Here is a 14,407-nt window from a genome sequence, read left to right on the forward strand (position 1 = left end):
CAGAAGCAATCCCTACACAGTTTCCAGGTAAAGTGTACCGAGCATGGCGTCACAGCGGCTTATATAGACTCGATGAAGCAATGCCATCCAATCACAGCCATGCCAGTAACCAACAAGGCTACGGCATTACCATGGTTGTTAGGCAATCCCCGCATGTTTAGTGGCATAACAAAAGCCACAAAACATAAGGTGCGAGGACTCAAGCATGGAGCCAGAGTACCAGGGTACTCGATCGAGTATCGAGGATCTCAAGCACCCTGATGCTCGATCGAGAACTGAGCAGTGCCATGCAAGCTCACCCATCACTACATATTACGTATATTTTTGCATACAGTGGGTCTGCAAACAAATCATATGAACATGTTTGTCTTTTATCTGAGTCACGGATCAAAATTTTCCATAGAGTTCTTAGGTACAAATGAAACAAGGAAAGCAAGGGCTGTTTTTCGGGCTCACCCTCTATTATTTCTAGTCCAGATATCATTCTTAAACCACCAGAAAATTTCTATTGACGTCTATTTTTTATTAATGTATCTGCCCCTTTGACTTTTGTGCTTAATAGACAAATATTACAGGCAGACATAAAACTAGTAAAATAACCCAAACAATTATCTTGGAATTTCTTGACATGGATGCTAATTAAGTAAGAGATCATCTTAAGCTATAAAGCCTAATTAATTTGGTGTTAATAGTCTGTCTTTCTCCATAGACATTTTACAAAGATATAAAATTAAAAAAAGTCCTAATAAACAGGGGTAAGATTGAGTTTATGTGACACTGTATGACAAAGTGAGAACTGTACAGTCTAATAAAGAGCACTTTACAAGCTGACCCCTATTTCCGTAAATGACGTTTATAGTCATAATGTGCACCAGATGAGGTGTGCTCGCTTAGTGAGAAAAGTCATAAGCATTAAGTGCTTTTCATCTTTACTAATATTCTAGGTGTGTTGCCACTATGAGTTTTATTTAAATGTTCTATTAAATTTCATTAAACTGTGATGATGGGGATGTAAAAATGCCAAAGTGGAAGCTCAGAAGATGCAATTACAAGGTCTTAGTGCTCTTTAATGTCACCAAGCCCACCACTTCGGATATATAAAAGGGCCAATTTTAGGCACTGGACTCATCCACAGCTTCTGCCGCTCTCAGCACCACAGATTTCAAGATACTCTACAGAGATGTCTATCAAATCAGGACATAGCAGCCATGGAATCAAGAGCTTCAGCTCATCCTCAGCTTGCCTACCATCTGTGAACAAACATGGCTCCATTGGGTCCTTCACTACTAGGAAAATATCAATTGGCCACAAAATGCACCCATCGTTCAGCAGCAAAAGTGTCTACAGTGTTGGGTCTGGAGGACACAAGATGTCAACTGGGTTGAAGAGTGGACATGCCTATGGTTTCTCTGGAATCGGACATGGATTTAGTGCTGGCGGCCATGGATTTGGTGGATCATTTTGTTCTCCTGGTATCACCGCTGTTACCGTTAATCAAAGTCTCCTGGCCCCTCTCAATTTGGAGATTGATCCCAATATCCAGAAAGTCAGAATTGATGAAAAAGACCAGATTAAAGGTCTGAACAACAAGTTCGCCTCTTTCATAGACAAGGTAGGTAACAGCTCCTAAATCGTATACTAAAAAAAGCTTAATAAATGAGAGATACACATCCAATCAACACATGTAGGGTCATCCAATGAGGGATCCATTATGATTTTTTTTTTTATTTATTTAGTCCGATGATCCAGGTTAGACCTAGAAACACATTTACGAAGGAAAAGTAGGGTTTTATATGGCATTATACATATTGTGCTAAGTGCTGACAAAGTGCTAATCAGAGAATTGGGAAACTATGGAAAGAACTGGTCTAGTGTGTACAACCAACATGAGATATTATTCAAGAAATCATATCTACTATAGTTTAACTTGTACACTATACCCTGCACATCCAGACAAACATTCTATATCAATACAATCCTTTAATGACAAATAACACTTTTTGATTTGCTTTTCAAAAGAACAGTTGAAGTGGCGCTCATGGCTGTGATGGGTATACCTTTCTCCGAGCAGAAGAATATACTGAAGCAGATAAGAGCAGCTGTGACACACTGTTTCTCTATCTCCCAAAGAAGTGAATGGGAGCTATGGTTTCTGAGATACAGAAACAACATAGTTCACTGTGCTGCTCTGATTCTTTAAATTACATTCACTCCTATAGGAGATACTCAAACAGCATAGCTCAGCTGCTCTCTGCAGTCCTGAACACTTGGGGAAGCTGCAAAGAGACAGATATTCCTATCCTAGCCGTAAATAAGTGAAATCGTAATACCCCTTAAAATGCAAGGGGAATCCAGCAGAACCTCTTTTATAAGCCAGCACTAAAGAGAACATATCTCTAATTTGAGGCAGCCCCTTTTATTTAAAGGGGTTGTCTGGGACTTTAACATTGATTGCCTATCCATAGGATAGATCATCAATAGATCTGAGTGAACCTTTGGCAGTTCGGTTCGCTGGCAGCAATCAAACTGAACCTCCATTGTTTCGAACTTTCCCGAGTTCGGTTTGAAATCACTAATTGGCAGTTCGACTCTCCGCCCACATACAGTCAGCCATAAGTAGATCACTTCCGGGTGAGGGTAGGCAGGTGTTTTGAAAAATTTTTGTGGCACACTACATCTAATAACGCTGTTGTTACCCCCAGTGAGAGCCATTCAAGCACTGAAAGAGGCTCGCATTGGGGTGAGCAACAAGCATACCATAGCAATGCTCACGCAAGTGGAGTTCACACGTAAAGCATCTGAACTCTGAACCCGAACTCTGTTTTGTAAAGTCTGCTCATCTCTAATCATGAATGTCTGATCAGTAGGTGTGACACCTGACACCCTTGCCGATCAATGGTTCCTGATGGTAACGGTGGCCAGAACCGCTTGATTGCAGAGCTGTACAGGACAGCACAACTCTGTTATCTATATAGTGGCCATGGCTAGGTACTGCATATCCGCCCCTTATTCAAATCAATAGTATGCGATATGCAGTACCTGGCTGTGGCCACAAATTCCGTTGAAGTCCCCGACAACCCCTTTAATAAAAGAGTGGGCAGCCCCATTCTAGAGATTTTTCTAACTATAAGTTATTGTCAAAAGTGCGACGTAACACTAATGATCCCCTGAAGCGGCCAGAATTCTTAGCAACAGTCGGGTCCAAACTCTTAGGTTGCAGGATCCAAGCATAAAGAAAGTGAAAGTTATAGATCTCTTGTTTTAATGCAGGATCTCTCTTTTGTCTCTTCATGCCAGAATCCCACAACTCAGAAGTCCGGACACGACTTTTATTAGAAAGTCAGGCTCTTTCAGGGGAAGACTAGGATTTCTTTTGTGCACTTTTGACAAAACGTATATTTAGAATAATCACCCATCTTTGGCTGCTCATTCATTTATTAAATAAAAAGGGCAGCCCTAGATTGGAAATAGGTTCTATTTAAAGTCAAACCAAATTTCCATACTGAATACGTGATGAGACTGTTCCATATTGCCACATAGCCTTGGTCTTTCATCATGGTCCGTCTGAGATCTAAGCTGTCTAGTGTCAGACACAGAAGCTTTCACTACATTGCGTAATACTGAGCCATCTGAAATTTCCTTTGTAATATATGTACTAACTAGACAAAATTTGGATAAACATAAAAATAAGATATGAAAGTGCCCATGGTTTCATAACCTTTAGGTCACATTCACATGTAGAGTATTTGATGAGTATTTTTCCTCAGTGTTTGTAAGACAAAACCAGGAGTGGATCAATCAGAGCAAATGTATCGGGCACCACTTTGGTATTTATCACCCACTTCTGGTTTTGGATTACAAATACTGAGGTTAGAAACTCACCAAATACTCAACATGTAAATGCAGCCTTAAAAGCAATCTGTGAGCAGGATATCACCCCAGAATATTTTTATGCACATATAGTGCCTTCAAAGATAAGTCCAGTAATAACTTTACATGGTTAGTATGTTCCTCCATTACTGAGAAATCAGTGATTGAATTGATATGCAAATGAGGCTGAAGATCTGAAGCCTCTGTCACTCCAGCTCTATACCCCACACAGCGTTACCTACTCTCACTTGACTGACGGCCTCTATGCTGTGTGACTTCAGGTAAACGAGCCGTCAGTCAATCAGGAGGCAGAGCTATGTGGGGTATAGAGCTGGAGTGACAGAGGCTTCAAATCTTCATCTCATTTGCATATCAATTCAAACACTGATTTTTGACTAATGGAAGAATGGTCTGGCCATGTAAAGGTTTTCATGGATTTGTTTTTGTAAGAGCTACAAGCCCATATAAATAGATTGGTGGATGACAGGCACCCTTGAAAGTATGTCTTAGCAATGTATGTTTTTCTGTATACCTCCATAGAAACCAAAGCAGAGTCTACATCTAATTCATCAGCTCAATTTGAGTCTGATAGAACCAACATCATTCTATTCAAGCTGTCTATGTACATTGCATGGCAAACACTGTCTTCACTTTCAAAATTATAGTTAAACTACAGCAATATAGGAAACATTTCTGTATGTCAGTCTTTTGGTATAGTGAGTGAGTCCATTTAGCTGAGCACTTGGGCTGTGGCGCTCCAACTCACATAGCGCCACACATAGAATAGTGATGGTACCTGGTAATGCAGCTTATCTCCATTGACTTGAATAGGGCTGAGCAACAGACACAGCCACATCGCTATGTGCAGCACTGTGTAGACAATGAATGGTCAGGGTCCACTGCGGCCTCTTCCCTGATTGACTGAGGAGCCAGAAGTTGCACTCTTAAAGATTGATGACCTATGCAAAAAATAAACCATCAAAGTTATATTCCTGAAAACTCCCCCAAGCCGACTGCTTTAAATAATGTAATGATCTTCATTTTGATGAATACTTGAGATATCAAAAGATAACCTCACTGTTCTCAGTCTCTAATTTCACTTGTATTTCCCTATTTTGTTTATTGCAGGTGAGATTTCTAGAACAGCAAAATAAGATGCTAGAGACAAAATGGTCTCTTCTGCAAGACAAGAAACCCGCAAAGAGCCACATTGAACCTCTCTTCGAGGCATACATCAACAACCTCCGAAAACAATTAGATAGTCTTGGAGGAGAAAGAGCTCGCCTAGAGTCAGAAAGAAGGGCCATGGAAGATGCCGTAGAGGAATTCAAGAAAAAGTAAGTTATTTGGTTAAAAAATCAAATTCAATTAATTTCAATGGATGGAGGATAATATATACAGGAGATGTCCACCTAATGTCCACCTGATGTGCACTTAATAGAGATGTCCACTTAATGTGTAATCCAACAGGTATGAGGAGGAGATCAACAGACGCACTGCGGCAGAGAATGAGTTTGTTGGACTTAAGAGAGTATGTATCAAAAATTATATTCTAATTATATTCTTGTAATGAATATTTAATATATTAGCAAATTTACCTTGCAGGACGTTGATGCTGCTTTCATCAACAAATCTGAGCTACAAGCTAAGGTGGACTCACTAACTGATGAGATTAACTTCCTGCGCGCCCTATTTGATGCAGTAAGTACTTTGGAAATCTGTCTACATATAGATATAATATATATATATATATATATATATATATATATGTATATATATACTGTATATATATATATCTATGTATCTATATATATATATATACACACACACACACACACACACACACACACACACACACACACACACACATATATATATATATATTTTTTATAAATGTATATATATATATATATTTATTTTTCTTTTTTCTTCACAATATGCTTAAAACTTCATTTTGTATCTATGTTGTAAGCATCCAAAAGCCTCTTTGACCCCATATTGTACCCATGTGTTATTCATAATATATGGAGTATTTATAATAGTGTATTTTTTCTTATGTAACAGAAAGATTTAGGACATTTTTGCCTTTCGGGCACCAAAATCAGCAGGTCCAGGTTCAACTGCTACCTCTGCATCCCCTTTATTTACCTCTGCATCCCCAATATCTACCTCTGACAGTACCTCTGAGTATCCCATACTTTATACAGAATTGTTTTTTTTAATATGGAGGTCACCTAAAAAAACAATGCTACGTTTGTTGTGGTACCACAGTAACCTTTCTACATATGTTTTTAATACCTAGAACTTTAGTAAAATAGTCTATACTAAACACTATTGTGGGCTCCAGAAGGGAACACATGATTTGACATCTTAGTGGTATGAATTAGACTAGCGTTGGCCAAATTTGTCATTAACGATAGGCTCGGCTCACAGTCTAATGTGTATGGTAGCCCCGGACAATTTATTGTCAGGTTAAATGTAGATCCAGCATGTTGGATTTTGGACAACCAATCATATTGTCTCGCGAAGATGACCAACCAGCCATGTCCGGCGACAGATCTCTCATAAAAAACGCAGGAGAACTTGGCTGATTCGAGTGCTCCTGTATATGGGAGAGCCGGCAGCTATCTAATGTGTATGGTGGGCTAAAGTGTTTGTGTGAATGTGATAATTTTAGTGGAAATGAGACAAATGTGAATAAATAATCACAGTGTCAGATGATATATTGGCGTTCTAAGGAAGAACAATATAGATAGATGTCTCCTCAATGCCAAGAAACAGTTTTTATTTCATTTGTTTAAGGTTAACAACATTTTGTTTTCTTCTGTTTAGGAGATTGCTCAGCTCCAGGCTCAAATCTCAGATGTCTCCGTCATTGTGTCCATGGACAACAGCAGGAATTTAGACATGGACAGTATCATTGCTGAGGTTAAAGCTCAATATGAGGAGATTGCTAACAAGAGTAGAGCTGAGGCTGAGGCCATGTACCAGACAAGGGTGAGTCAGGCTCGTAGATTTAGTTACTCATTTCAAAAATCTTGGTGCAGCCCTATGAAATCCCTGTTAATCCACAAAGCATGTTAGCATGGTTTAGCAGTTTAAAGGCATTTCTTTTAGTACCACAATTTCGTCTACCCATGACTTTTACAAAATACACTTGTTATCATAGTTAATTATTTGATCTGTTAGGATTATCTGTATTATATTACTTTAGATCTCCCGCTGAGTCTGCATTGATCTGGAATATTCTTCAGCCCTGACTGACAGATTACATAGTTACATAGGTTGAAAAAAGACCTAGGTCCAACTGGTTCAACCTTCATCCACCAAGCATACATTTTGTCATTAAATCGTTTAAAACTGACACAATAGTTATGACGTACACAATAGTCAAATGCTATGTGAATAAAATGAAAGCATCATGAAGTTTAGAAAATGTTCTACTCAAAGAATGTACAGTGCTGTAAAGAGGACCAACCACCAGGGTTTTCCTATATAGATTAAAGCCAGTGCTATACTGGTGCTATCATGCTGATTCTAAACATACCTTTAGTTGTGAGATCAGATGTATACTTTCTGAATAAAGTTTGTGAAATGCACTGTTATGTGATTGATAGCAGCTACAGAATATCTAATAGGTGGGTCGGGTTTTGCTAGTTATACCTGCCCCTGTCTGCCTGTCTGTACTTCCTCCCCCTGTCTCTGTTATTACAGGGGAGGAAGGAGGGAAGAAGGACGGGGGGGGGGGGGGGGGGGGGAGGGGGAGGAAGGACAGACAGGCACAGGAATAAATAGCAAAACCTGACCCACCTATTAGATATTCTGTAGCTGCTATCAATCAAATAACAGTGCCTTTCATAAATATTACTTGCCTATATTTCAGAAAGTATACATCCGATCTCACATCTAAAGGTATGTATAGAATCAGCATGATAGCACCAGTATAGCACTGGCTTTAGTTTATATAGAAAAATCCTGGTGGTTGGTCCTCTTTAAGATGTCCAAGGTTAGAAAAAATTATAGATAAGTTAATTGATTTCAAAACAAATTTGGTTCCAGTTTCACACATTTCAGATTTGCCAAAACCCCTATTTTTTGGTGAATAAATTCACTTGAATCAAGCAAAATAATAGACTACCATATTGTATGATTCTGTTTAAGGCTGAGAACAAGTTCTAAAAAAGAAAAAAAATCACACTCACCTTGCCTCTCACTTGTCCTTGTGTCACAACTCTGAGCCCGGCTCTCCGCTGGTACGTTTCCTCACTCCAGCTGCGATCTTCACTACTATTTTGCCTTCTCCTGGAGCTGACAAGGCACAGACTGTTGTGGAGCGACACACGTCATGCCATAATGGGAAATCTAGGGAACACCAGAGGTGGCAAAGAGTTTTGGAGGCTGAAGACAGAAGAGGAGACTAGAGCCAGTGGGAGAAAGGAGCCAGCAGGGGATCAGGCTGGGAGCACCAGGACAGATGAGGGGTTATTTTTTAACTCCTCCATTTTTTATGATTTTGAAGTCTGGAGAGACCTATTCAGGGTAAATCAAACTTTCCAGCCAAATTCAAGTGAATCTGGTTGATTATATTTTGTCAAATTTGCGTATCTCTAGAAGAAAAGTTTATTTTTGGCTTGCGAAAACTGCACCACTCCTGGCCAGGGATTAAGTCTTGCTGCTCAGGCTTGTCCACTTAAGCTGGAATACCAGAAATAGCATATAGACAAGAATAGTGCTGTTTCTTTAAAAAAATAAAAAATAAAAAAAGCCAAAGAGAAGCTAAAAACTGAGCAGGCCTGTTTCTATCTCATGCTGTTCCTGTTTTTTGGCAATCTGTGACTAATGCAATTCTATTAAAGTGTCTCTTTAGACCATTGATAGTGATGCACTTGATGCAATTACTAAACCTTCAAACTAGTATCTACATATTTTTTTAAAAAAAAAAAATTCTTATATTTTTCTGTTTAGTATGACGAATTGCGTATGACAGCGGGAAGACATTGTGATGACCTGAGGAACACTAAACATGAGATCACTGAATTGACGCGTCTGATCCAAAGACTGAAGGGTGAAATAGAGAGTGTGAAAGCACAGGTAAATTATGTGGAAATTTTACAGTTCTGGGCTTGTTTTAGCCAAAAGTGCAATTGTACATTATTTTTTCCCTTTAAAACAGGTAGGACATGGACATTGTGCCAATCACTTAAAGATAATTGCAGTGCTCATTACAACATTCATAGGACTCTAGGTTTTATCAAATATTTTTTTTTATTCTGCAGTTTAATATACATTATATTTTTAATACTGTACCAGTTTTATAGCAATTCCACTTTCTCATCCATATCAGTAGTCATTATGATGGTTCCATCCATAAGCAATCTGGTGAACCTCAAGTCTTCCTTTGACTCTGTATGACTTAAACGGGATATCCTTTTACAAACTTTATATACTTCATCTAAATACTAAACATTTCAGTAGTCTGAGCTTTTGGATGCTTCAGACATGATTGTGTCCACACAGTAGTGTCAAAAAGAGTATCATGTGGTCATGTAGGCCCAGGCTTGACTCTATATTGGTCCACAATCAAAAAGATCCCCTTATGAGGTGTTCAAAAAAAGACTGTGAAGATCTCAAAAAAGGCTCTCATGAACAGATGGTAAGTATAAATTTTCCCACAAGAGTCAAAACACCATATGATAAAATGTTAAATATATATTTTATTAGAAAAATAATTTTAAAATATGAATATTGAAATACTTATCAAAGTAAATAATGGGAACAAAAAATCCTTACGAAGACAGGGTTATTCCTAAAACTTAACTCAATATTGGACCTCAGAAGTATCAAATGTTCAAAAGAAGACAACCCATCCCATTTTCAGTTGAATTTTGAACTTTTGACTTTACCACTACGATATGTTCATTCACAAAAAATCGTAAAATCTGGCTATATATTTCAGATATCAAAAGACAGTTATTAGTCACGTTCCACAACCAAGCTGAGTGTGCATGTATTCGCAGTAAGGTGCAGGATTTAGGGCTTGTCCAGACGTCTGTAGATTCTCATAATCGGGTTGATTATCGATAAGACACTGAGCAGAGTTTGTGTCAGCATAGAGTGATCCGATTCCCTCAGATCAGAGAATCCGATCACACTGTGAGAAGGAGAAAACATTTTTTCCATATTCTCCATTGTGTGAGTCTGAGGAAATCGGACTGCACTCAGGTGTCATCCGAGTACAGTTCGATGTTTTCTATGCACTCATTGCCTTGCATGGCCAAGTACGAGACGAATATGGGATCAAACTTGGAGATGCAGAGTTTTTCTTCAGACAGACACTGTCCAAGGAAAATCTGACATGTGCACATCCCCATAGGCTAACATTGGTCCAAGAGCGATCCGATGTTTTGTCGGACCAAAAATATGACCGTCTGCACCTGCCCTAAAGCTGCTGAAATAGGTTAAATATAATGATCAAGCATGTTGATATTCAACCTTCCTGATACTCTTTCTTCCAATAAATGCTACTTTGAGAGATTTGGATCACTCCTATTAGATGGTCAAAAGTCACACCAAAATTGCTGTTCATCCGAAAATAATTTATTGTTAATGTCTATGATCACCTTTAGACCATATTCTTGATCTACTAACAAAATTTGGGTCAAATTTTAATCTTGACCATGTGCATGTTCTACATAGAGAATTGTCCATCAGAATAATTTTCTCTGATGGACCAAGGGAACCCCGAGTTCACACTGATCTGTAGACTAAGCACTTCCTAGAAGCGTGCCCCCAGGTTATGACCAATATCATCCTCGACAGTCATCATCACACAGATTAATACTAAAATAAGCATTTTTTTTCTCAATTTGCTTCCATGATAGAATATGCAATATACAGCTTCATGTATTTCCGACAATTAACATGACGTGAAAGAAACATTCCTTGCATCAATCATTGAAAAAATCTCATAAAAAAGTTGATCTAGTGCTAATACTTATGTGTACATGGTAAGCCAAGCTGTAGTCAGGTGTAAGATAACTACTTAATTTGGGTTAATATGCCAAACAATAGGGAAGAGGTGGATCTGGCTGGGATCCTAGGTGAGGCGTGGGAGAGCGCCTTAAAGAAGATGTTCTGACATTAGTCACAATGCGAACACTGATTTACTTTGTCATTCATAGGCCTGTGATTCATACGACAGCTCCTGTGAAACTATTACATACAATATGGTCTCACACTCTGCAACTGTGACTAAAAAAATTTTGATGTCAAAAGGGATAAATCATGAACAGCATTGAAGTGGAGACGATTAATATGAAAAAATATGTCTATAACAACTAATAATAAAACAAACTACTAAAAAAAAGAAAAAAGATAATAAAATAAAAAAAAGAAAAAAAAGAATTTACTGAAAATAAAAAAAAATAGAATATTTAACCCCCTCATGACTGAGTGGGCGATTTTTAATTTCCATTTTTTTACTTCCTTTCTTCCAAAGCTATAACTTTTATATTTTTTTTTTTGCTTCCATAGTTCTTTATATTTTTATTTTTTTTTGTTCTGTTGTAGTTTTGAATGACGCCATTCATTTTACCATAACATGAACTAGAAAGGGAAAAAAAATCAAGTATGAAATTGAATAAAAAAAATAAATAAATAAAAAAAATCATGATTGCACCATTGTTTTGTGGTGTTTGTTTTTTTGGCAACATGATTTTCTAGTACACAGTCCATACACAGTGGAAATTAAGCATTGTGATTATTAGGCTGAGCACACACGGCGAGAAAAATGGAGCTAGTGGAATGTGATAAAAAAAAAATTGCATTCTACCCGGACTCATGTTACTCTATGACGTCACTCCCATGAGCAATTTTTTTCTCAGCCCTAATCGGACCATGAAAACAATTGCGCATGCTGTGGGTGAAATCTGATTTGTTTTCTCTCACACCCATGGATCTTTGGGGCTAGAGAAACATTGTATTGCACTTACATTACAGCAGAGTGCAGTGCGATAATCGCATCAGCTGACAATGGAAGAGATGGGGAGATTAGTCCCTCCTTCGCAGCGCCCGCCTTCTCCTCCTGTTACGATCGCAGGATCGCATTACAGTGGCATGACACTCGGCTTACACTCACAGCAGAGCGGGAGCCGAGTGTCATGCGATGCACTCGCAGTAATGCCCGTGAGGCCTTACCCTTAATATCATTGAGGTGTTAATGTAATGTAATGCATTTTAATAACACTTTTGTTTTTTGTAATATTTATTCTAAAAATGTAAAACTGTATTTTATGACACCCAGCGTGCTAAGCTGGAAGCTGCCATCGCTGAAGCTGAAGAACGAGGAGAAGCAGCTGTCAAGGACGCCAAGAACAAACTATCAGAACTGGAGGCTGCCCTACAGAAGGCCAAGCAGGACATGGCTCGCCAACTGCATGAATACCAGGAGCTGATGAACGTCAAGCTGGCTCTGGACATTGAGATCGCCACCTACAGGAAACTGCTGGAAGGGGAGGAGCACAGGTACATTTTTTAAAACAACCCCCCCAAAAAACTGTGTTTTTTTATGCTCTTTTTAGATTGTTTCTAAACTTTTTCTTTTGTTTTTAGACTTGTTAGTGAAGGACATGGATCTGTTAGCATCTGTAAGTATAGAAAAGGCCATTTACAACTTTTTACATACAAGGCCTCAACTACAATGAATATTATGTGCCTTTGAGAATAGTATTTACATCTACAAAAAAGGCACCATGTCTAGGAGACTTGTAAACTTAAAACACTTCCTTCAGAGGGAAGGTCCAACAATGAACATGAGACCAAAAGTAGGGCCACCCTGTGTGAAATTACATAGGAAGACAATCACAAATAGGGGAACCAAAAGGAGGACTAGAGGAATGATAATTGAATAACTTTATTAGTCATATTAATAAAGTTATTCAACTTTCATTCCTATGGTATTCCTTTTGGTTCCCCTATTTGTAATTGTCTTCCTATGTCATTTCACACAGGGTGCCCCTACTTTTGGTCTCATGTTCGTTGTTGGACCTTCCCTCTAAAGGAAGTGCTTTTAGGTTTACAAGTCTGCTGTCCATGGTGACTTTTTTTGTAGATGCGGACAAGACGGCATTGGAGTATTGCATTAGAGATGTGTGACCCAAGCAAATATAATATATTAAAATTTGTTTTATAACTTTCAGCTGTGGTCAGTAACTCAAGTGGACATAGCACAAGTGGCCAACATCACCATGTGGGAAGCTTCAGCTCCGGCAGTTTATCCAAGGGCAAGCATGGACATCACTGTTAGGCTTGGCCCAGCTTGGACAGGCGGCACAAATAATTGCACTGCAATCAGTAATATCTCAGCAGGTTCTATTAAACCAGCTTAAATGCAGTCATTGACCTGTCCCCTGTCTACGCTAATTCTACACCCTCCACAATTTTATGTCTGTCTTTCTTTGAAGTGGGTTTCGCCTTTACCTTATATATAAAAAAGCATAATCTGCATTAAACTTTTGTGTTTACGTCAATCCCATCTCCCATATTAAAATAATGAACAGCAACATTTTCTTGTATGCCTTTCTTTTGCAATTTACACGATGAAAGGATATTTTCATTCTATTAAATGTATACAATTGAAAAGGGATTGTAAAAAGAAGTAACTCTCCTCCATTTTATTTATCAATAGAGATGAGTGAACCTTTGGAGGTTGGGTTCGGAGGGTACATTTGAACCTTAGATAAGGTCCGGTTTGTAACCCTGACTTGACCCAAACCTTAATGGAAGTCAGTAATTGGGCAGTTCGGGTCTCCGCCTACATGCAGCCAGCCGTAAACAGAACACTTCCAGGGGATGGTGGGCAGGGCTTTTCATTTTTTTTGGTTGCCCACTACATCTGATCACGCTGATCATACCCCCCCCCCGTGAGCCATTCAAACACTACAAGTGGCTCGCACTGGGCTGAGCATCACTCGTACCCAAGCACAGCGGTGCTCACTTGAGTGGTTTGCGCTAGTAATTCTCTCGAACTTCCAACCTAAACTCTGTTTTTTTGTAGTCTGTGTTCAAACCCAAATCTTGAACATCAAACTTCATGTTTGCACATCTCTATTTGTTAATAAAAATCCTCTCTATCCTTGAGAAGAGAGATTTTAAAGTGTATTTGTGGCACCCTTGAGGTTCAGGTCACCACAGGGTACTGCACCTCAGTTAAGGTGTGGTATCTATCTCGGGTAAGGAGGGGGTTAATCACTGGAATTCCACCTTCATACACTACATACAGCTTAGGAACCTTCACATAGGGTGGGTTGGCTCAGGGTAGGCAGGGGAGTGGTCATAATGGTCATGGGACTTCCCAATCACTGAAGCCAGCCACCTGGGGGGTGGGTTCCACGGGGGGTAGAGGAAGGCGCAACATACTTGCATAGTTAGTTTAGTCGGGATCATAGTTCTGGCAAGATCTGTCTAGAAAACTTGGACTTTGCTGGGCCCTGAGGCTTGGAGCGGGAGCTCAGCCAGGGTACCTAACTGCTGAGGGGAA

The 14,407-nt window shown here is 39.0% G+C and overlaps 1 protein-coding gene across 1 annotated transcript; it reads left to right on the plus strand.

Annotated features, from left to right (window-relative positions):
* The first annotated feature begins 1,180 nt into the window (after nt 1-1,180).
* LOC142290583 (keratin, type II cytoskeletal cochleal-like) lies at nt 1,181-13,197 on the plus strand. The gene is made up of 9 exons (XM_075334545.1): nt 1,181-1,612; nt 4,999-5,207; nt 5,341-5,401; nt 5,476-5,571; nt 6,703-6,867; nt 8,836-8,961; nt 12,173-12,393; nt 12,481-12,515; nt 13,068-13,197. Exons 1-9 carry the CDS (start codon nt 1,181-1,183, stop codon nt 13,172-13,174), a joined length of 1,452 nt encoding a protein of 483 aa, XP_075190660.1. The 3' UTR covers nt 13,175-13,197.
* Nucleotides 13,198-14,407: the final 1,210 nt, after the last annotated feature.

This window comes from Anomaloglossus baeobatrachus, chromosome 2, assembly GCF_048569485.1.
Source record: "Anomaloglossus baeobatrachus isolate aAnoBae1 chromosome 2, aAnoBae1.hap1, whole genome shotgun sequence".
Lineage (NCBI taxonomy): Eukaryota > Metazoa > Chordata > Amphibia > Anura > Aromobatidae > Anomaloglossus > Anomaloglossus baeobatrachus.